The sequence below is a fragment of the Semicossyphus pulcher genome, unplaced genomic scaffold (genome assembly GCF_022749685.1).
Source record: "Semicossyphus pulcher isolate SPU_LCO1_2020_fin unplaced genomic scaffold, fSemPul1.0.p SCAF_17, whole genome shotgun sequence".
Taxonomy (NCBI): Eukaryota; Metazoa; Chordata; class Actinopteri; order Labriformes; family Labridae; genus Semicossyphus; species Semicossyphus pulcher.
In genome coordinates this window covers 16548428-16571748 of record NW_027211681.1, presented here as the reverse complement: position 1 = coordinate 16571748, position 23321 = coordinate 16548428, and the positions used below count along the sequence as shown (strand labels likewise).

General features: G+C 40.7%; 2 protein-coding genes across 5 annotated transcripts in view; one reads left to right on the top strand and one right to left on the bottom strand.

Moving 5' to 3' along the window:
• fam13a (family with sequence similarity 13 member A) overlaps window positions 1–3736 on the top strand; it is a 53573-nt gene extending 49837 nt beyond the window's left edge. For 2 of the 4 annotated variants that reach the window (XM_069666136.1, XM_069666133.1), the window contains 4 exons: window positions 967–1050; window positions 1988–2184; window positions 2452–2553; window positions 2658–3736. In XM_069666136.1, the coding sequence (XP_069522237.1) occupies window positions 967–1050; window positions 1988–2184; window positions 2452–2553; window positions 2658–2781 (507 nt within the window). In that variant the 3' untranslated portion in view covers window positions 2782–3736. The remainder of the gene's footprint in view (window positions 1–966; window positions 1051–1987; window positions 2185–2451; window positions 2554–2657) is intronic. The other 2 variants (XM_069666135.1, XM_069666134.1) reach the window with 1 other exon arrangement.
• Window positions 3737–6003: 2267 nt separating this feature from the next.
• herc3 (HECT and RLD domain containing E3 ubiquitin protein ligase 3) overlaps window positions 6004–23321 on the bottom strand; it is a 29042-nt gene continuing 11724 nt past the window's right edge. The window contains exons 12-25 of the mRNA XM_069665562.1: window positions 22393–22504; window positions 21513–21702; window positions 20875–21038; window positions 19718–19831; window positions 19385–19408; window positions 19184–19282; window positions 18918–19088; window positions 18664–18807; window positions 17427–17593; window positions 16210–16276; window positions 14450–14532; window positions 11769–11952; window positions 10077–10179; window positions 6004–9013 (exon numbers count right to left, since the gene is read on the bottom strand). Coding sequence (XP_069521663.1) covers window positions 8805–9013; window positions 10077–10179; window positions 11769–11952; window positions 14450–14532; window positions 16210–16276; window positions 17427–17593; window positions 18664–18807; window positions 18918–19088; window positions 19184–19282; window positions 19385–19408; window positions 19718–19831; window positions 20875–21038; window positions 21513–21702; window positions 22393–22504 — 1831 coding nt within the window. The 3' untranslated portion in view covers window positions 6004–8804. The remainder of the gene's footprint in view (window positions 9014–10076; window positions 10180–11768; window positions 11953–14449; window positions 14533–16209; window positions 16277–17426; window positions 17594–18663; window positions 18808–18917; window positions 19089–19183; window positions 19283–19384; window positions 19409–19717; window positions 19832–20874; window positions 21039–21512; window positions 21703–22392; window positions 22505–23321) is intronic.

Below are 23321 nucleotides of genomic sequence, written 5' to 3'. Positions count from 1 at the left end.
GGTGCAGTGGCAGCCGTGCCACAGACGTGTCACCCACCTTCCAGGCCTCTAAGTCAGGCTTTAGCAGCTCAGTGAGTCCTCAGGTCACGGAGAAGCTCACAGGTTGCAGATTAAGTTCACAGGAAGTGACGCCGTGGACAGAGTGCAGGAGAGGGTCAGAAACTGTAAACACAGTAAACTTTCATACGGGGACGTGTTTGCTCTGAGAGAAACATTACAATCTATATTATTAATGATTTGCTAAATTAATAAGCGCATAAATACTTCTTCCTAGGGATTATTGTTGTGCGGCCTTGAACATATTATAGTGTGTACTCAACTATTTAATAACATTTCTATTATGTAAGATTTGATCTGCATTATGTAGAAGTTATATAATGCACTACCTCTAATCCCCATTATGCAAATTGAGAACACTGCCATAGATTTTTCTGTACAATAGAAATTATAGTGCAGCATTTTTATTACATTACATGGAAAGTTCATGTCGAATGATTTTGAAGTAGATCAACATCACATGTTTTTCCAGCAGTCAGAATGTTTCTACCAGAGCATATATACTCACAAGAAACAAATATTTTCTGTTCCATGTTTTTTGAATATTTTTATCCCCTTTTATTTTACTTACAAAATGAACAGCTGTTAAGATAGTTGGTTCTTAAATTGCCATCCCAAACAAGTCAAGTAACACCAGTCCTGGCCGATATTCAGGGCCCTGTTTGGTAACACTAATATAATAAAATAATAAAAATAAAGTCTGGTCTATAGTCTTGTTTTCTAAATGATTTTCACGTGGACGTCCTGTATCAGTAAAGGTGGTTTTAAGATGGAAGAATTAAGCGTAGATCTTTTCAGCTCTGATAACAATTCAGACACAGAATCAGGTCAACATTTGAAGGCAGTGTGGCGTTTCCTCGTGGCCTCGTCTCAGCGTGGTTAACGCCTCCTTCTTAACCGTCACCACAGGGTTCTCCCTCCAGCAAGCGCAGAGGTCCCCTCCTTCAGCCCATTATCGAGGGCGAAACCGCACTCTTCTTCGACGATATCAAGGTGAAGAGCTGCTGCTGCTGCTGTGGCTGCTGCTTGAATAATCAGTCGACAACGCCACCCACCCCAACCCCCACCCTTCCCCCTCATTTAACTCCCATTTACCCCTCTAATGAACCTGATTGCTGCCTGTTGATTGGGTGATGACCTGTTTGCTGCCAACAGCACCTGTAGAGACGTGGAATCAGTAGCTGCCTGGATGTGACGTTTTGAGTTGCTCTGTGATGATTATTTAACCAAATGTGTGAGAAGACCATGTCGTGTTTTAGAGGATGATTCTGGTTTATCACAACTTGGGTCGTTTTTTCATAGTTTGGGCCATCATTTACTACACTTATAAAATCAAGTCAGATAAATAAGACAATGAACCGATATTTAAAAAAGCCTCCATGTTATTCAAATTTTGAGAAAACATTTTATTGTCCAAATAAATGCGTTTGGATCTCTGACTCCCAACCAGCAGTACTAAAACACCTTCCAGAGTTAAAGGTGAACTTCCTCTAATAACTTAATTAATAAGAAATCACATACATTTTAATACAAACTGATCATACTCCAAACAATCCAATCCAGGTTGTAACAAACCAGAAATATCCTTTAGGTGTTTTTAGGGAACTATGATGGCACTCAATCGTTTTGCTCAGAGGACTTAAAGATGACAAAGTTGGTTCTCAGTGGCCTGTGTATCTTCTAGCTGACTGCCTTCATTAACACATCCATACATACTAATGGGTGAACACATGAATCGTAAACGGGGACCGTGGAGATGCATTTTGCCGCTGTAACATGATGATTTATGACCATCAGTGACTAACCCTGCACGATCCTCACGCACAGCGGTGTTTGAGCCTGGAAGCCGGGCGACAGCCTCCTTTTTTTTTTTTTTTTACACCACAGCGGGACGTGGACTCTGTTTTTTAACTCCTTTATGCTCCTGCAGGAGGAGGAGGACGGCTCAGAGGATGATGGAGAAACAAAGACCCAGTTCACGGTGACCGTGCGGCCTGACCTCAGCGTGCTCAGCTTCCTGGACCACATGGAGGAGGAAGCGGACGGTTTCATTTCACCCGTGGACGAACTTTCACCCTCTAAGAACACGACGGACATGAGGCTGTCCAACCTGCACGCCGCCACCACGTAAGTCACTGACTAGAGAGAGGAAACTAAGTACACCTAAACTAGCACTGTAGTCACAAAAAACTGGAAGCACTTGAGTATTTTATGCTACTTTTTACTACTTTTCTTTGAACAACAGATACTATGTTTTTCTCTTCTCTCTGTATTTTGCAGTTTTAAAAAAAATGTATCCAAGTATCTGAGTCCTTCCCCCACCAGACCATAATAAACCTGATTTTGATACTTCTGTGTAAGGTATTTAAAATATTTGTACTCTTTCTCTTACAGGCAGGAGCTTGTGGAGCAGCTCCAGGAGACCCGAGAGGAGAAGAAGAGACTCCGCAAGAATCTGAAAGAGTTCGAGGACCAGTTCTTCAGACAAAATGGAAGGTAAAAGACAGATTGCATAAGAGAAATTGAGAGGAGCACATAAAATGGGATTTCCACTGCTGAACAGGCCAGGTTTCTTAATGTTTGTTGTCGTGTTCCCATAGAAATGTGCAGAAAGAGGACCGCTCCCCGCTGGCAGTGGAGTACAACGAATACAAGCACGTCAAAGCCAAACTGCGGCTGCTGGAAGTCCTCATCAGCAAAAGAGACTCGTCCAAGCTCATCTGAATAAAAAGACTTTACAAAAGGACTGATGCTGAGTCGGCAGATTCACACACATCTCACCCTGCTGGAGAAAACATCACATTTTTCTCTCCTACTACATCTCTGCCAGCTTACAGCTCCTTCACAGCTACACAACAGGACTTCTGTTTGTCAAGACTCCAGCTAAGACGCACACGTAACCTGAATCACATTTTTACTGCTAATAATTTATTTCTATCCTGTTTGAATGTTTCTCACACTTTACCTGTAGAAGTCTTAAAAAAAACCTTGTAAGTAAAATAATAGAAATGAAACTATTGATATTTTTAAAGAAGGATTTTGCGATCTAGATTTATGTGTATTTTTTTAAGGGAGAGGTCACTATTTGTATAACTTCAATCAGCTTAACAGTATTGTATAAATGAATAGCTTTCTTTATTTCAGTTCTGACCATCATATATTGTGTCTGAAATATTCTAATATTGCTTCTGTAGAAGTTAAACCAAGTATTTGCTCACTAAAAGAAGTGGTTTCTAATTTTAATACAACCCAAAGACTCAAGAGTACAAACAGCGAACCAAAATATTCATAATCATATTCAATAAAACAGCTTATTTTTGTGATGACTGGTACTTTCTGAGGCATTAACTGTATATTTAATGCATTTATGTGCTTTCTTTCCCGTTAACTTCATGTTAAATAAGCTATTTCTCGTCTTGAAATCACTGGTATGTTTGTGCTCACTGATAAAACATCGACATGGATTTAGTTGTTTGTGTAAATACGGATCACTGTTTATGTTTACATTTCTGTGAGCGAGTACATGTTTCCTTTCTTTCTCCAAAATGGATGATTATCAGTGTGAATTTCGTTTTACTGAATGTAAACACTGGCAAAACTTAATGAATTTTGAGTGTGTACATTTTAGTACATAAATTGTATTTGTATTTTGTATATATTATGAATGAAATCATATTTTTACTGAGTTTTGGTTCTGAGTGGTATTTCTTTGTGAAACTGAAATGATACGGACATTTCCTCTACATCATCAAGTGTATAGTTCACAAGCTAATGTTTTCATTACTGACAAATCTGTGATCTTGTCTCTTGATTAACCAAAGAACAACAGCCGACATTTCCAAGGTGACATTTTCCGATGTCTTCGTTTGTCCAACTTGCAGTCAAAACCCCTAAACATTTACAATCATGTGTAAGAGGGAGGAAATCTTTACATTTAAGAGGCCACAATTTAGCTTGAAAACTGATTTCAAATATTGTATTATTTTAAAAATGAAGCCAATTAGTTTTGTTTGAATCAACTAATATCAAAGAGGACAACACTGATGTGAACTAAGCTGATCACAGAAAATCAGGCATCTCAAATATCTGTAAAAAGCAGGGGCGTAGTTTTCATTGTAACATTGGTGGGAACAACAACTGCACTCTCCCTGCCTTATGAAGGATTTATGAATTCACAAATAACTACTATCAGGTGATAATTGTTTCATCACGGCTTGAGACTGAAAAGAAGGAATTACTTTAGTATATAAACTTTGATCTCTGTCTCTTTCTCTGTTCTCATCTCAAAGTGACATATGGACAGCGCAGATGGGACGTAAAAACTGGTTATTTGATTATGAGACGTGTTCAGCTGTATCATTTTCAGTTTAATGAAGTGTATGAACTGTAGACTGGAGTGATGGCTGTCTCATATAAACGACTCCTCTGCTGGTTGTAAGTGCAACAAGTGTAATTTGGACAGAATTATTGGTAGGGACAATTCAGTAATTTCTGGATATGGACATGTCCCTACCGTCCCGACCCAATTCTACGCGCTTGGTAAAAAGCTTAGACTGTATAAAAAGATGGGCGACATGACAGCTCCCTTAAAGTGAAGCCAAAACATTTTTGGCGCCCCCTGCTGGCCCGCCTCCTCCATGTTAACAGATGGGACATGAGTCAAACTATAAAATCAAAATAAACACACAATAAATTTTTCTCAAACATGGTTTCTGTCATTATAGTTAGATCTTATCATGCTGATTTACGTCACATTTTTATGACAAGTTTATTTTTAATTAGTTATTTGATGCTGTCAAAATGATGATTGACAGCTCTGTTGACAAATTCGGCTCCTGCAGCCAATCAGTTCCGGGTGAGCAGAGCGGAGGACGATCCGCGAGTGGAAACGTACCTAAAACAATCACTACAGTCAGTAGTGTTTCCATACCTGTGAACGTAAACCTCAGATCAACACAAAGAAGCTGTTCTGCTGTAAATACGCTGCCGTGCGGGATCCTTGCTGTTTTTTCGGTAAGTTAAGTGTGTGTTTGGGGTAGCGGAAGTGGCTACGGCCGCTTCACTCGCCGATCTCTACTGCGCAGACTCTGGCTCCGTTTGACGTCATCATCGCAAGATGGCAGCGCCTATCACAGGGGCTATTTTGGCATCAATTTCGTACAATGTCAGCAGATGGAGACGCGTTGTCCATCTATATATACAGTCATTAGTAAAGAGATAAAGGAAGGATATGAATGTAATGAGAAACTAAGCACCTCTGTACACACACACAGACACTGTATATAAAGCAAAATATATAATGTGAAACCACAGCAAAATGAACTGATATTATAGATACACATGAAGCGATGATAAAGTTGCGCAACTGATTCACAGTCTGGATTATTGGACAACAATGTAATTATTTAGTGATCAGAAGGTGATTTTTCAGGTTCTGTTTCCAACTTGTCACACACACTGATAAAGGTCAGGACTCAATGTCTTGCTCAAGGACACTTCAACAATAAGCACTAGAGTAAGGGACAACGTCTGCCAACCTTCTGACTATTGTGTTGTGAAGTTCCCGAACAATCCAATTCTTTTGAGCGGCTCTTTGGTGCGAACGACGGGAACCGAGTCGTAGGTGAGAGTCGTTCTTTTTAAAGTTGGGCCCAAATTTCCCTGCCCGCCCTAGATCCTCTCCCCTTTATGCTGAATTACCACAGGCAGCATTATTAACTGCAGCTCCGTTATACGAGGTCACGTGCAGCGACCTCCGATCTTATGATTTGGCTCTCGGAAAGGAACGGAGCCATAAGATCCAGCTCCCTTCAAAAACTTCAAAATATCGGCTTTAACACGATATCGGATGCCTCCTTTTTAACCCTGACCCCAAGATCCGAATACCTAAACACTTTTGTTCCAATTATGCAACCAAAAAAACACGCTGGGAAAGTGGTTTTCCACTGTATTGTTTTATTTAAAAAAATTGGCTGGAACAGAGAGCGTTGTGTAGATTTCAGACAAATATGCAAAAATCACATTTTCTATAGCACATTAAAAGGTGCAAAAAAGTCAAGGGCTGCACAAATCTTTGCATAGGACTAAACTCTGCAGGAGAAATCAGCTTTAATCAGACATATTGGCTGAACATGTAGAATGTGTGTACATGCAGTATAGAGCGAAGCAAGTGGATGAACCGTCCTAAGAAACATCTCAGAAGAGTCCAGTGTTGAAGACCTTTAGAGGAACAACCCAGAGTTGTCATCACTACATTACTGGGCTGTTTCGGGTTGTTATTGCTAAATAGATGTGTCAGAGTGACCCCGTAGTCAGGACACAATTACTGTCTGACACAACTGTCATGTATGAAATATATAAAAATATAGATATATATATATATGCAAGACCATTTCACACATTTCACATGGATGCACGACCTAATAAAACCTTATTTTGGATTAAGAGGTTTTGCTGTAGGAATAAATATAGCATGACTTATTTATACGTTTTGACATAATTGATATGATAGATACAGTTTATCTATATATCTAAAGTAATCAATAGGTCATCTGCCCACACTGTTAAATAAGCACTTTTTGTATCACCCTGCCACAACAGTCAAAATTTGCAACTTGGGAACAAACAAATTACAATTGTTATAATTATTCATATTAATAATGAATATATATTTAATTTCAAAGGACAACTTGGGACAACATTTTATTAGCTTACTGATAGATAGTTAGCTCTGTTAGCTAGCTGATTATGAAGACAGAAATAGCAGCCTGTTAGCTTGGCCTAACTAAATGACTGGAAACATCAGGAAACAGGAAACGACTGGCTTAATCCAGCAGTTTAAAAAATCTTCCGAGTAGCAACTTGAAATGTTTTCTAATAACATACAATATATTTTGTGTCATTTGTTCAAAAACCGAATCGTAAAAACGACAAATAGCCATAATATACTCTTAGCTATGAGACTTGACCTGGCTCGGGGCGGCACCAGAGAGATCAGTCTATGGCCGATACTCAGTGTTAAAGGGGGGTTTTATGCTGTTTCACATTTAAAGACGTATATATAATGTTACAATGTTGGATGTCCAGACTAAACGTGGGTGAAGTTTTAAATCTGTAGATAAAAGTATGTGGGAGTAATCCCCAGGCTTCTCAGCTCAGTCTGCAGGCTGCTGTGAACGCCAGGTTTCACACCAGCCTCAGCAGGCTTCGGAGAGATGGCCAATCAGAAGAAAGTGGACTTGTAGGGGCGGGGTTTCTTAAAGGGACAGAGCTGACTGAGTCACTTCAGGCAGAGGCTGTATGAGGGGGAAGTTTTTTTTTACTGTAAATGATGCTAAGCTACTCCACAGGTATCACAGAGTGAAATATGAAGCTTGAAATTAGGATAATACCCTCCCTTTTAGGGTGTGTTTTGTGACATGATAATCTTTCATAATTGTCATATCTGAACTACTGTTGCACCCTGTTAGGCAACCACCATGACAACAAAGCAAGAAAAACGTATTGTGAATACATACAAACGTTTAAACAGGCACTGAAGGCCTAACTGAAACGTAAGTTCTTTAACGGTCGCGCCGGAACCAGATGTGGCCAACCATCGGACAGGTAATTAATGATCTTTTTTATATTCGGCTTTGTACAAATTGAACAAATTCAATATAATGTCGTCATTATTAAGCTTTAGTGGTGCTGGTTTTAACACTTAACATAACAAGGTTAGCCGTTTTGACTCTTTTCCAGTCTTTGAGCTAAGCAAAGCTAGCCGGCTGCTAATTATATTTAGCTAACGAACATGAAAATGGCGTCAGTCTTCTAATCTAGCTAACCCTCCTCCAGAAAGCCAATAATTATACCGTAATTTCCTAAAATGTTTAACTTGTCAATGAGTCACATTTTTTGCTTCCACTCAAAAACATGCACACAAACAACAACCACTAAAACTTTAAAGTCAGCTCTTCATGTAGGTTTTGCTGTAGAAGGCAACACTGTTGAATGCAGGTTCAAGACAAAGTCAGCTGCTGTGTGATCCACAGCTGAAAAGGAAAAAGGGCTCGCAAATAATATTCACCACGTTTCATCCTGCACACGTCTGCCTGTCTGGTATTCTGTCAGTGTCCTTCTTTAGTCTCAGGCAGAGAGGTCATGCTGGTGTCCAGATTTAAAGGATCAGCAGGACAAACACTCCTCAAGATTATATTCAAAGTGCTATTTACATACATATATACACATTTTTGTATTTTGTCAAAATATAACCACTCTATTTAATAAATTAAAAGTAACAAAAAGCTGATATATTGTCTCAAGGTAACAACATAAATTCTTTAACAGTGAAAAATAGAATTTAAGGAGTTAAATACAAAATACACAACTGTGTAAAAAACAAAACAAAATAAAAGACACCCAAATCCAGAGCTTCTCAACCATCTCTGGCTTGTGATTAAGGTCCCAACATTTGTTTGATCCCAGGTGGTCATTTCTCTCTAAAACTGTGATTAATATTAAAGAAATATTCATACGTCCGCCTTTAAAACGCCACAAATGGTCCTTAAAGGTTGAGAAAAGTTTCCCAATGCAATAAGCACAATAATACTCTGCATTTACATAGATAGACCTTTCAGATTCAAGATGCTTAACAATCCTGTAAGAGCATATAAAGAGGCCGACCTTCCCCTGTTACACTCTTTTGACACTGACATGGTGGTGTATTGCTGTTAAAGTGCATTAAAACCGCTGCAGGTCTCCCCTCCTCAGACCAGGCTGAACCCCTCGTACTGCTCCACGGCCTGGGTGAGGCGGCGGCGTAGGATCTCTTTGGTCTGGTAGCGGGGCATGTCGAGCAGGTTGTAGCAGGTGTGGGCCACCGGCAGGTAGTGCTCCTCCGCTGTGGTGGACTGGATGACGATGCGTAGGCTCTCCATGCCGTGGATGGGGATACGGTCGCTGCCGGTCAGGAACACTGAAAACAGAGGGCGGAGGGGTCTTAGTGAACTACTAGGGCTTAGCATTTGGGATACACCCCTTTGCCACAGAAATTAGCGCGTTCACGCAGGTTTTTCAGACCCGGGAAGACACGCTTATAGATGCAGATTGTCTCTTTTCCCATTGCCAGAGGAGTATTCTGTTTTCGGCCTCTTTCTGCTGCATCATCGTGTGACGTCACAAACGCGCCAGAAACAGGGTTAGTAAACAGTGAAGATGTTACGGTGGTTAGGTCTTTATTGTATCTGTTACTCATTCAGTCTGTTTATCAAACTCGACGGCGACAGATTTAACGTTCCAGCGCTGCTTGGACGGAGACGGGCTGAATTTGTAGCTGAGATGACAAGGAGTCGCAGAAGTTACTGACAGAGCCCCCGGAAAGGGGGCGGAGATTAGCGTGTGGACACAGGTTTTGTGTTCCCATCAATGCCGAGGCGATAATTACCCGATTCTACTGCCGAGTCATTTGACCCGGCTCTGAATGCCGATTGTAGTCTTTCCCACTAAGTGTTAGTGGGTTTTTTGACCAGTGGGAGCAGCTTTAGTTTCATACGTTAATACATGTTGAATGGGGTTCTGTGTCTTGCCCAAGGACACTTTGTAGACAAGAGCAGATTGGAATCCAACCTGCAACCTGCTATGTTAAAAAATTTAATAAAATTGAAAACATAAATTTAGGAACTATTAAGTATCAATATTAAACTCTGATTACACAGTGATCAGAATTAAGCCCTGAGGAAAAACACAGGTGTAGGCTTATGTTTGGGAATCAGGTTTTAAAATTAGCATGTTCAAACTTGTTTTTTAAAGCATTGTGTAGTTTAGCCTAAAAAAAAAAGATTTTATTCCTCGAAAAGACCCCTCTTCCCTCTTTGCAATATCAGCTGAAAGTGAAGGAAAAGTGTCCGATTGTTCCCTGAATCATTGGTCCCAAAAATCTCAGCCCGCTCATTTTAACAGTATTTATGAGCTGCGTGAGGGTCCGAGCGTGAGAATTGAACTGACATTCGGATCGAGCGATGAGGCAATTAAATGCTTACATAAGAACTGCTTCTTCTTTTCCAGAGGGAACTCGTGGAAAACCTCCCAGAACAATCTGACTGTTGGATGAGTGGCTGTGTATTCCCCTTTGTAAACGGCGTTCTGCAAAGAGAAGAGAGGAAATGATGAAAAGCTCTGTTTTATCATCACTCTCTGTGACATTCATCAGTAACACACATTCCTCAGATGCATCTTTGTACATTCTCCACCTACTGCATAACAAACGTACACACGTTTCAGAATGGTGCTGTGAATTCCGGGACGTCTTACACAACAGGTTTTCCCACTGATGCGATGTTGTAATCTGCACCACAGGGAAGTCAGCGCACAAAGGGTGATATCACCAGGCAAATAAGTGAAACCAAGTGTAAGCACATCTGTGCCAAACTGTGTTTTCACTTTTTGGTAGGATGTGTTGCTTCACATCATTTCTTTTTCAACATTTAGCCATGGATCTAAATTTACACGTTAGTGTATTTCTGACTAATTTACAGTTTTTTCTGTCCCTGTCGGCGACACTAACAACATAAATTAGGAAGGATTATACGGTTATAAATTACCTATATTTACAGATTTTATTTACCCATCCATTATCTCATCTTCTATATCGCTTATCCTGTTCAGGATCCCTATCCCAGCTGTCATTGGGCTGACACGAGAGACACGCTCACACCTACTTGCAATTTTAGAGTCGCCAATGAGACCTACCGAGCATGTCCCTGGACTGGGGGAGGAAGCCGGAGTACTCAGAGGGAGCCCACACTAACCTTATTCATTCAAATATAAGTTGAAGAATTTTAACCTACTGTACATCCGTTGTAATATTTCCCTGTTATGAAATATTTAATAATGTAAGACATTTTTATCCCCAGGGGGTGGATTCTTATACTTATTTTCCTATGGTGCCACCAGTTGATCAAAGTCATGGTTTACTAAAGACGTTGGCGATCCTCTCACTTTTTCTCTAGCACCACCATGAGGTTTTTAATGGAACATCTTGACAACTGTTGGATGATTTGTTGTTACGTTGGGTTCAGACATTCATGTTCCCCAGAGGACGATTATATAACTTTTCACCTAACGCCGTCCTTTCAACTCTTTCCACGTAGAAAAAGTCTACTTTTCTTTCCAGCTCAAAAATTCACCATATCAGCCGTCATACCGATAATCAGTGATTTCTGTCCTCTCTTAAAGCGTCGTCCCTTTCAACAATAAAAATCCCAAATCTGCCGGGCTCTAAAATCCTGTAAACATTATGATTATCGCTAGATATATACCTCCTAAAAACAATTAACTACAAACTCCTTTAGTGTGTTCACAATAAGAATCACTACTGTCATGAGTCATGTGTTACTGTTCACCTCTGTGTTTGTTATATGCTCCCTCTTTTGTCAGTTAGGCCGCGAGCACTGTGACTCACTTGCAATTCGATGATGGTCTGTCCTATGAAACGTGATCAGCCTCACATCCACAACTATCAGTTTGTAAATACTTGTGTCACTAGGGACTTGAGTCATTCCATCTATGAGATTTTCATTACTCACATAATAAAAAAACACCCCTAAAGAGAGTTATGACCACGAAGAGGAAATGGTTTGTCAATTCTGCTGCAGGATATTAAATGTGTCCAGAGAAAACAGTAAGTCAGAACTGTTGTGCTTATTGCGAAGACATTTAAACCAAACACCGACCTTCTCCATCTCCTCCCAGTTGTAGTTGTTGTTGCCGACCACCATGGCCATCAGCTCAGACGGCTGGAACAGCGACAGGATCTCCCCCCCGCAGACCTTCAGGAAGCCGGCAGAGAAGGCGGAGTACTGCTCGCTCACCGAGTCTGAGAACACGTAGCGCAGGTAGGCCTCCACAAACTCCTTCCTGAAACACACACACACACACACACACACACACACACGCGCGCAGGTTAAGTAAACATTCGGATCATTGATTTGTTCTGAACAGCAGCTGCATCCTCACAAATCGGGTTGTAAGGAAATTATATATTCAGGCTTTAAGGTGTGACTGTAAACACTCTCTTCCTCCTCCATTGTGTAGTTCATCAAAACCTTCTGCATGTAAAAAAATGTATTTTAAAGGTGAATGAAACATCTGAAATATTCCATATTGTATGTTCAAGTACCGGCACATTGAAATTTGAGTAGCTGGCGAGATATATTTATTTATTACTGATATATTCATTAATTGGAGACCAGCTCCAGTCATGTTTTAAGACATATAAAATGCTCTTCTTGAAATAATAAATTGTGTCTGATATGTTTTTTCTGCAAAATATGTTTAATTAGCTTGTAAAAATCCTCCCAAAGCATCTCCTCTTTCTGCCTCATTAAAAATTCATGAATCTTCATATGCAAATTTCCAACCGCCCCCTCCTTCGTGAAAACAAAACACGTCTCCGCCATCGTTTAGCGGCAACTTGATTAAACTTAGCTAGCTTGGAATGTTGTAATTAGCAGTAGTAATGTTAAAGTTAGTAGTCAGTAGTGAGTTTGCAAAAAGTACGATGACGGTTACAGCTGGCTCGCGCATCGCCGTAGTGGTTGCCATAGGTTACACATAATGATATGCATAGCGTCACCCCGTCCATTAACGGGATTGGCTCCTTAGGTTTGTGACGTCTCAAACCTGCCAATCTGAAAACGTGTTGTTCAGCCTGTCCTTGGTACACTGCAGTTTAAAAGCAGACAGGCCCAGCCATGGAGATGACTGCTTATGTTGTCCCTGATATGTCTTGTAGCACATGAAGAACACCACATGGAGATGTTTACAAGGTTAAACACTTGATTTTCACTGGAGTAACTATACTATACTATAAGTGAAAACACAGAATCTTCTATTTTTTCCAGTGTAATTACGTCAATTATGGAAAAATAGTGCGGAAATTCAAGGAGTGAACACACATTTTATATGTACTTGACAAACACACTACTGAAATAAATGTATCCGATGTTTCATCTAAAAGCCGTCGTTATAAGTAACTCTTCCACTAAACCACTTTCTAGAAACCAACCTCCTTATTACCAACTTCAACCAGCAGGTGTTGATTAATCCAGAATCCAAACAAAGAACACCACACATTGTAACAATCACAAAATAAAACTGCTCTTAACCGAAATCCTTTTGTGTACACACAGAGGTTATGACTCAACGTTTGTTCGCCGCCGCAGCGTCCTGTTAAAACAGGAACATCTTCAAAATAAGGAAGCAAAAGTTCAAAAATATTGTCCTGCTGATTTTAAAAAAGTAAATTGGGCAACAGGGGAGATGGATAAATACTGCTTTTGAAGCTTTTTATAAAAAAACAGTACTCAGCCTTTGCACACGTCAGTAAAGCTCCCGAAGCCGTGCGATAAGCCACGATAACTCAAACTGGCACAAGATGTGCACGACCCAGGACAGGAGGGCTTTTCAGCAGGTGATTAAAGCCTCCCAGAATATCATTGGTACCCATCTATGTGGCATGAGTAATATCTGTGAGGTGAAGTGAGTCGAAAGGATATTAAAAGACAATAACACAATCCAGCTACAGTCTGTTCGGCCTGCTGCTGTCTGGCAAACAAAACAGCACTGATTTATTAGCTTTTGCACCGCCAGACGTCAGAGCAGCTTCTTCCTCAGGCAGTGAGGCTCCTCATACTTAAATAACTGTTTGTATGTTTAACATAAAGAGACTACGACGTGCGTTTTGTTGTAAAACCCTGAGGGGTACGATAAGAAAAAAAAGAACCTTGAACGTTTAAGTCTGACACAGATAAAAAGACAGGAAATCATCCGTCTGACAAACTAAACTTCAGACTAAATAAAGATTATCTGCAATAGTTTGTGTGGTTTTAATGTTTCACACCACAGCAACAATGATTTTCCCTATTATTTCTGATATTGCAGTGTTATATCCGAGTATTGAGGGGATTTCTGCAGCTCTCGCCATCTGTTCGGCACCAGTAGCCAGACATGTTGACACCGCCCGCCACACAGCCCTGTGCAGACTCCTCCACATAACACTGTAATCAATGCCACTGGCACAAGGACGAGCTGCAGAAACAGGGCGAGGATGGCGGAGAAAACACGCCGAGTGACGATTAAAATACCCAAATTCTTTGTTTTCTATGCTTCCGACGCAGAACGTGACCTTCACTTGCAGCGACGGGACACGAGCTGCCAGCTGTGTGCGCACGCGATAATCTCAGAGCCGGAGAAAAAATAAATTAGGAAACTGCAGAGTCATCTGTTGATCTTTCAGAAAGAGCAGAGTGAAGGCTTTAAAAGCCTCAAACAAGGTCATTTTTTAGAGAGAGAGTTGATTAATTTAAGATCTAATCTGCTGGACCTGCATATTTAATCTGTGGCGCTGCCTCACCTGTTGTTTTTGTCCACGCTGATGCTCTCTCCTCCAGGAATGAGCTCCTTGACTTCTGTCATGCCGTAGTTCTCCCTGGTGATCTGAGCACGACAAAAACAAACGCACTTACATTGAAGTTTTATAGATTTTTACATTGCAGGAGTGAAATGAATTCAACACAAGTGCATTGTTAGATATTTTTCTTTATGTAGAACACAAACTATTTGAAAGGGCCAAAATAAATAATGTATTGATCCTACACACAAACCAAAGATTGATGTCTCTCTGCGTCCTAGACCTGCACTGCTGTCCACACATAAAAAGAACTCCTCATCTCGCATCCTCTGACAATTAACATTGAAGGTAGCTACCAGTAACTAGTGTGCCTGTCTAGCCGCAACAAGAGAACAAGAGGATTTTGTTTGCACAACCATGTGCCAGGCCTTCATTTAACTGATGACTGGCTGGATGTAGTGAAACTTATAAAAAAGGCTTTAAAAGGAAGGAAGGCTTACAGCTGGTAAAATAAGAAAGGGATAATTGTCATGAGTTCTTATTGTATAATTTTGTATTTAATATATTGTGTTCTTGTCTTGATTTAGTCTTGTTTAGTTATGTAATTCATTTGTGTATCATTGTCTAGAGATTTTCTGCTTGAGTTCTGCTATCACAGTCCTGAGTTTGGTTTTTAGTGTTTCCTGTTTTATTTTGTAGTTCTTGCCCTATGTATGTTTTGTCTTGTTTTACTTCCTGCCTTTGTGTGTTTTCCCGCCTGTTTGATTATGTGCCCTGCCCTGATTGTTTTCACCTGCCCCTTGATTGTCTCACCTGTGTCTGATTAGCCTCACCTCCTAAGTTTATTTAGACTTTGTGCTCCCCTGTCTCGTTGCCTGTTCATTGTCGTCCATCGTGTGTGAGTCTATGTCCCTGACCTTACTCTGGATTATCTTCGTGCCTCCCCTGATTTCCTCGTTGCTCCTCATGTTCCCTTGGATTACCTTTTTCCCGGTGTTGTTTGTAAGTTTTTTGCTCTGTTTTGTTTGTGCATTTTTGCCTTTTGCTTAATTAAATCCGTACAAGTCTGCTTCTGGGTCCTCACCTTTTTGTTAAATTTGAAATCGTGACACTAATAAATAGTGAGCAGGTTGTTATCACAGAATGGAACATGACCGGGTGAGCAGGACCCCGACACGAAGCGGAGGGTTCTTGTCTCACCCTGAAGGGGTTCTTGAAGGGGATCTCTCCGTCGTAGCCTTTAGTTTTTGCGTTGTTTAACCTTTATTGCTTTCTCTCCACTGTTTTCTTCTCTATTCTTTTTTTTCGCCAATGTAAACAAACTGACTGTTTTTTTCGGCGGAAAGATATGCTTACAGTTTGTCCTCCGGATTGTTTGATTAGAGCCGCATCCCTAGCAACAGTCTGTTCTTCATAACAACGGTCTGTTATCGAGAAATAACAGACCTCGCACAGAATCAAGTATTTAACATCACTGTGACAGCAAAAAAGATTTTTTTAAAAGGATGAAGTTTTAAAAAAAGACATTTTTCACAACTTTATATTAACAATAGAAGTGATGAAAAAAGCTCAAAGTCTGGAAGTCAAATTGTTGAGGTACCTGGAAAGTGCTGAAAAAGAGCTTGAATTTACTCTTAAAACCTGTTCAAACCCTGATGTTTGGTTTTGGTCTTTTCAATGGATTTTTTTCTACATTAAAAGATAAAATTAAATGTTCTCAAAGTTTGCATAAAGTAGGGAAACAGGTGAAAAGCCGCACTTACAGCAAAGTTGAGCAGAAACATCTCCTCTACATCGCCTCCTTCATAGTCTAGAAGTTGTTGTAGACTTCTGCAGAAGAATAAACAGAAAGACCAACACTATTAATGCATGATCACAACATTTTAGTTCCTTTTTTTTTGGCTTTTTGCCTTTATTCAATAGGACAGCTGAAGAGAGACAGGAAATGTGGGGAGTAGAGAGTGGGCGATCAGTGCGACGAGGACTGTAGCCTCTGTATATGGGGTGCCTGCCGACTGAGCTAAACCAGCGCCACAAACTCATTTGTTTCTTCATATGAAAAAAGCTCCTTTTGTGTATATTATCATCTAGATTTATTACTTTAAACCCTCTTCATTTCAGAGATATCAAAAATCTCCACCTCATCGGACACTTTATTGCATACACCTGTCATCTCAGGATTTAATCTGTCCCTGTTTGACTTTTCTAATGAAAACCACGGATCAGCTGTGCCCGACAGCTGCGTGGATCAAACAGATATAGCAGAGAACACCCGAAACTGTCTGTTGGATTAAACGTGAGGTGATAACATGTTCGCTAATAAAAACATGGGAAATGACTCAGAGGGATTGTTGTTTTAGTTTCCTTGAAAAAAAAAAACACCATTAAAACACAGAGCATTAAAAGAGGACATGAAATAATAAAAACAGGATCAAACACGATTGCTTTACAGTTTGAGGTCACTCAGTATTTTTTAAACACTGCAAATGCAACTGAAACAATCTTTATCGCAAAGTCAAGCTAGTACTTTAACACAATCAGGTGTTATCTTTCCTTTCGTCTGTCTGGCTGTCAGACTTTTAAAAGCATTAAAAAAAAGTCATGTCCTTTGCAGCTGTGTTCTCTCTAAAAGCAACAGTATTGACCGCACAGTCCCACTTGTAGCTTTTAGCGGACTAATCTCAGAATCAATAGTCAAATGGACACAGTTTGGCACAGAGGAGCTGCTGACTCCCTGCTCTGAATTCAGGGAAGAGGATTTCCCCAGCGGCAGTCCATTTCACTTTACTTACAACAAAAAACACGGGTTATGTAAGCAGTGACACACTGTGGTGACCTGACCTCAAAGTTACATTTGTGGATTCAGAAAGTCCCTTCTCTTCTTAAATTAAGCAAACACGTCCCATAAAAAGGTTTAAATGTCACCGACCATCTGTGTGAATCTAAAATACAGTGTAATATTCTACAGAGGACATGGTACCTGGCCTCGGTGGGCGAGAGCTCCTTGAAGTCCTCCAGCGTTGTTGCCACGTCGAGCAGCTTCTTGTAGAGAGCCAGGGGGAAGTGGAGGTCCACCACTGTGGAGTTGTAGATGGCCAGGCCGCAGATGATCCCGATCAGGTGAAACCAGTTCTGCTCGACAAAACACTGGAAACACGTTCGAGACATTTATCAAACAACTGCCCTTCTTACTACTACTCAGATGTAGTGGTCTTAACATCTAACATAACAAGCAGTGTGGTGTAGCCTGGCTAAATAATAAGTAACTAAATAATAAATAATAAGAGAGTAGAGATAGACCGATATGGTTTTTTCAGGGCCGATACCGATACCGATTATTAGCAGTCAAGGATGCCGATAACCGATATTTGGAGCCGATACTCATTTGCAGTAAAAGTTAAAATATTGGCGTCAAAACTTTGAATAATACAAACTCCAACACTTAACTTTGTTTAAATGCCTTTAAGCATATGTTTATTAAACAAACAAACAAAAAGCGCAGGGAGTTCCCAGGGTCAGCAGCATCTCTTATAAAGTTACCTGAAAATTTAAATAAATAACTTCCTGAAGTTTTATGAAGTAAATAAAACAAAGTAAAATTTGCAAAGAAATTCATTCTTATCGGCCGTCGGATTAAAAAAAAAAAAAAAAAAGGCAGACGCCGATATGCATCAAAATGCCGAATATCGGCGCCAATAATCGGCCCGGCCGTCTATCCCTATTAGAGAGTTTAAAAACTTCAGAGATGAAGTTTAGAGATGAGGATAAAGGATAATATCATATGCAAGTTAATATAAAGAAGTTATTTAAAAGACAGGAAGACAGGGACTAAAGGAGTCATGATGTTGCATTGCTGGAGCACGATCATTGCACTTAGGTAACGAGTGTTACTTGAAGTTCAGGGACATGTTTCCCTTATGGAGGTCTGTGTTTAGTAAACCTGAATGTTGCCACTGACATATCACTTTGTGTCATGCCAGATACAGCTCGTCTTCCTAGAAAACACAGCTGCAGGTCAAAATGCAGCCAAAGCACATTTTCTGGAAAATAATTAAAGTCTCTCTGACAAATCACAAAACATGTGCACACATGTGCATCCATGTTTCCAGTTCATTTTAACAGCTTTCGGTCAGTGCGTCTAGCAACTGCAAAACCTTTGATCAGAGATTTTAAACATCATTAGTATGTGAGTACAGTGTTGTTCTGCAGTTGCTTACTTTGTCTGAGAACCAAAGCAGGTTGGACTCTTTGTAATGAGTGAACATCCCGTATACAGGATCCATCAGCTCCTTTAACAGCAGCAGGAAGAACTCTTTAGTAACTCCACCTGCGTCTACAGCCTCCTCTCCATCAAAGATCACCTGCAGGAGGGGAGAGGTGGAGGTTTGTGGAAAAGATAGAATTTTTTTTTTTTCCCCCATTAAAATTAAGAGCCACAGTGATCTTACAAAAGCTTAGGCGTGCTTCTCACCTTGAGCGGTTTCTTCAGGTCCACATCAGAGTACATGGTGAGCTCACGTAGCGTGTCGCTAACTAAATGGTTCCTGCGCACATGGAGCACCAAGTACGGGTTCCTGGCTAGGTGGGGTTCCAGCGTGAGCAGCATAAAGACGTTGTGTAGGTTTGCACCACTTACTGCCATCTTGGTAATAGAACCAAAAATAGAGTCAAATTCAGGAAGAAAATTAGAGGACTTTTTACTGAAAGCATGAAATTAAAACCTTAAACTGTGGCTACCTGCATTTGCAGTTCAGCATCTGTTTGCAGCATGGTTGTCTTGGCTTGGGCATTTAATATGAAGGGGTAGGCACATAGGTTCACTGAGGGAAAGTCACTCTGCAAGGAAATGAGGAAATATCAACGTATATTTTTTAACAAAGGAGTTATTAATATAATCTGTAATTTTCTATGTTCAAGTTTCATCTTTAACTGAGGTACCTGTGAGGGGGACGATCCCACTTTCTAGAAAACAAAAGTGTGAGAAAGGAAAGTCACTTCATCGGAGTTTAAACAAAACTGTAATATGATACAAATCTGTACAAACAGTTGTACTGTAGGGGCTTGTCTGTGTACTAAGAATCCTATTGGATAGCAAGAACCGACAAACACCAACACACCCACAAGCAGTTATGGATAAAATTTCACACTGTCCCTGCAGGCAACTGAGAATGACACGAGTTGGGATCCTGTGTGTGTTTTTGAGCGTGTGTAGACTCAGCAGATGTCAAGTAACAAGGAAGTGAAACATTGTTGGGGAATGTCAGCACTCACAATATCAGCTTTACTCAGAAACCATTTGAGGTAGTCTTCCTGGATGTCCACCAGGCTGGTGATGTCGGGGATATAAAAGCGGTTGTACTCCACGTGGTGGGCCTTTAAGTTTACCTGATGACACGGGAACAAACACCTGCTTCAACTCCAGGAAAAACACATTTCCTCCTCAGACTGCACTGAGGTGACAATTGACCCTTCGCTAAGTCCCTCCCTAGAACTAGGGATAGACCGATTATTGGCCGGGCCGATTATCGGCGCCGATATTCAGCATTTTGACGCATATCGGCATCGGCCTTTTTTTTCTTTCTTTTTTTTTAATTTAATTAAATTTTTATTCATTTTTTTTCTTCTTTTTTTGTTCTTTTAATGCGACGGCCAATAAGAGATCAATTTAAAACTGGGTTATTTTGGCTCTGATGCATATGCTTGAAGGCATTTAAAAAAAGTTAAGTGTTGGACTTTTCTGAAATTTTGACGCCAATATTTTCACTTTTACTGCAAATGAATATCGGCTTCAAATATCGGTTATTGGCCTCCTTGACTACTAATAATCGGTATCGTTATCGGCCCTGAAAAAACCATATCGGTCTATCTCTACCTAGAACAGCCACTGTCCAATCCTACGTTAGCAACCGTAACTAGGCGCGGGAGGCCTGTCAAGCTGCATATGGAATCTGCAAGTCCGAGAGCAGAGAGAGGAGAGATGTCGGACATGGATTAAAAATTGTGAAAGTCAACTGGTCTCCGCTTGCGATCCTGTCTGGTCTTAGCCAACACCACTGATGATATCGGCACTGCTTTTATTTTAACAGCCCTTATTTTGTGCCATTGTTGTGGCAAACTTGTACTTTTGTTGGGCTTTCCTGTTGTGCCTTTTGCCTCGATTTTTATGTCCTCTTCATTCTCAACACTCCGCTGACAGATTATATTCTGGATGTAGCTTTCAAATGCGTGTTGTCGTCATTTCTGTCGACTTCTCTCTGATATATTATTTCCCTCGTAACATCTCTCACTGTTACAGTTAAAAACGCCATACTATCTACATGCCGGTACGAAAGCTTGACAGGCGTAGCAACAGTAACCAAGGGACTTAGCAAAGGGTCAATTGCAGAACCGACGCTTTCACGGTAGCAGTATGTGATTAGTGCGGATACCTTGTGGAGCTTTTCCAGCAACCTTAGCGTGGCAACAAAGTAGTTCTCGTAGAACACGGGCACGAGCAGCGTCTTTCCTCCGGTCAGCATGAACACGACGATGCTCTTGTACATGTCGACCATTCTGGTGAACACGCTGCCGTCCACAAAACACCACCAGTTATCTGCAGGGACAGAAAGATGGTTCAAATTAATTTATAGAGCAGACGTCTCACCTGAGCAAAACATGATGTTTTTCTTTGTAATCAGTGCTGTAATGTAACTTTGGACATTTACTCAAGTATTTTTAGTACTTGTAGGGACTTGACTACCCGGTTACATTTTAATTAAGCTTTAGACTTTGCAGATTTAGGAAACCGTCCTCTGAAATGGTTTGTATTTGATGTAGATTGAGCTTCCCAGCAGTGTATTAAGAGTATATTAAGAAGTTTAAATCAGCTCCGCCGTTGGTTGTGGAGACATGGATGTGGATAAAGATGCCGACATACTGCAGATGAAGAGGTACGGGTCGTGTTGTGCGATGTTGCTGTGACATGACAGGATGTGCTGTGTTATTAGCCTACCAAAGGAGTTTTCAAATAACGTGATCTGTGTAAAAACAAAAAAAAACTTGTAGTGTGTGCATGCAAGTATGATACCCAATACTTTGCTGGGGTTGGCGTCTAGCCGGAGGATGGCCATTGCCAGAGGGATAGTGAGGCGGATGTAGTTCTTAGAATCCTTGAGGGCCGGGTACTCGGACAAGATGAGGTAGATCCTCATGGCCTCGACGTCAGGAGGGGAGCGCGGCAGCTGGGGGATCAACAGACTCTCAAAGCTCTTGCTGGCCTAGACAGAGGGTTGAACAGAGGAAGAGGAAGGACGCATTTAAGAGAACGTGCGTACAAATAGACATTTTATAACACTACTGTTTACTGTTGTACAGAGAGAAATATTTGAACTGTGATGTACTGTAATATGATTGAGAGCTACAACTATAAACAAATAAAACCAGAGGAACTAATGGGATATTATTCATTTCCAAACTAACAAGGCAGCAGGGAAGAACTATTGCTCACTAAATTTTGGGAGAGGCTTTTAGTGGTTTGGAATTTGGCCTCGTTCTCCACACAATTTATAATTCATGTTGCTTCAAGATGCATGAACCCAAAACCAAACATTAGTGAGCTAATGTTAGACGGCATGACTCAGGATCTGCTGCAGAACTAAATGTACTTTCAACTCAAGACTCACATTTGGCTGTTTTTACCACAAGCTAGATATCCAGTACTGTGTTTCGTTGCTCTTTAGCTGCTTTTATTATGGTAACCAAAACCCAAAAAAGGAGGCAACATTGAATCTGTATGACCTAAAGTCTTTCTTTTAGACATCTCTATTTTGTCTCCATCACCTCCTGAGGGAAATATCCAGCTCTTTCATAATAAAGTATTGATAAGTGAAGCTTTAAAGATATGAAGATTATGGTGACAGTCTTACCATTTGTGGCCATACAATTATAAATACACTATTACTCAGTACCTGCTCCAGAAGTCCAGAGAAAGCCGGTTTGCTGAGCGTCTCAAACAGCACTCTGACAGAGTTGAGATCGATGCCTGGGATCTTTGGATTGGTTTTGAAGTGTGTATCATCACTGAGAAAGGAAACAAACATGTGATTATGTTTGAACCATCTTTGATGTCACAGCGATCAACAACATAAAAATAGGTCACAGCTCAGATTCAGGGACTCTGCAGGAAAGCCTTGATACAAGAGACACTCTGTGTTTCGGATTAAACTAAACAATTCAAAACCCGACATGTGGCAGGTCAGCTGTGAGCCCAGTCGACTGAATGGGAAAGACACACAGAGCCCGAGTGAGCAATGGTCAGGTGAACACACACAGAGCAGGAAGGTATGTAAGTCAAGCCCTGAGCGGATCTTCTCTACAGCCTGGGAGTCGGACCCGTCCCCTTCACAAAGCCAACATAACCCTCCGTATAAAGGACAGTTACTATTTACAGTGTAAGCCATCACGTTCTCATTACACAGGTTTTATTTAGTCATAACACAGATGCATCACATCTGATGTTGTGCAGACTGTTTGCCAAACAGAGAGCACTGATGCAAACAGTACTCTGAGTATGATCCCTGACCCACGTTATGGTGAGAACTCTGTGAGTTTAAAGATCCAGATGAGCAGTTCAGGGTCACAAAATAGGAGAAGACAAGAAAAACAACTACAGGATTCGTTCACAACTGCAGTTTATGTATACTTAATATTTTTTTCTCAACATATTCCAATACATGCAGATTTTTTTTAAAGATTATTGTTTTGGCTTTTATTTATAGAAATTCAGAGAGTAGAGAGGGGAGGATGGCATGCACCAAATGATCGGCAGACCTGGAGTCAAGCCTGCAATCAGTGCGTCCAGGACTGTAACCTCTGTAGATGAGGCGCCCGCTCATAA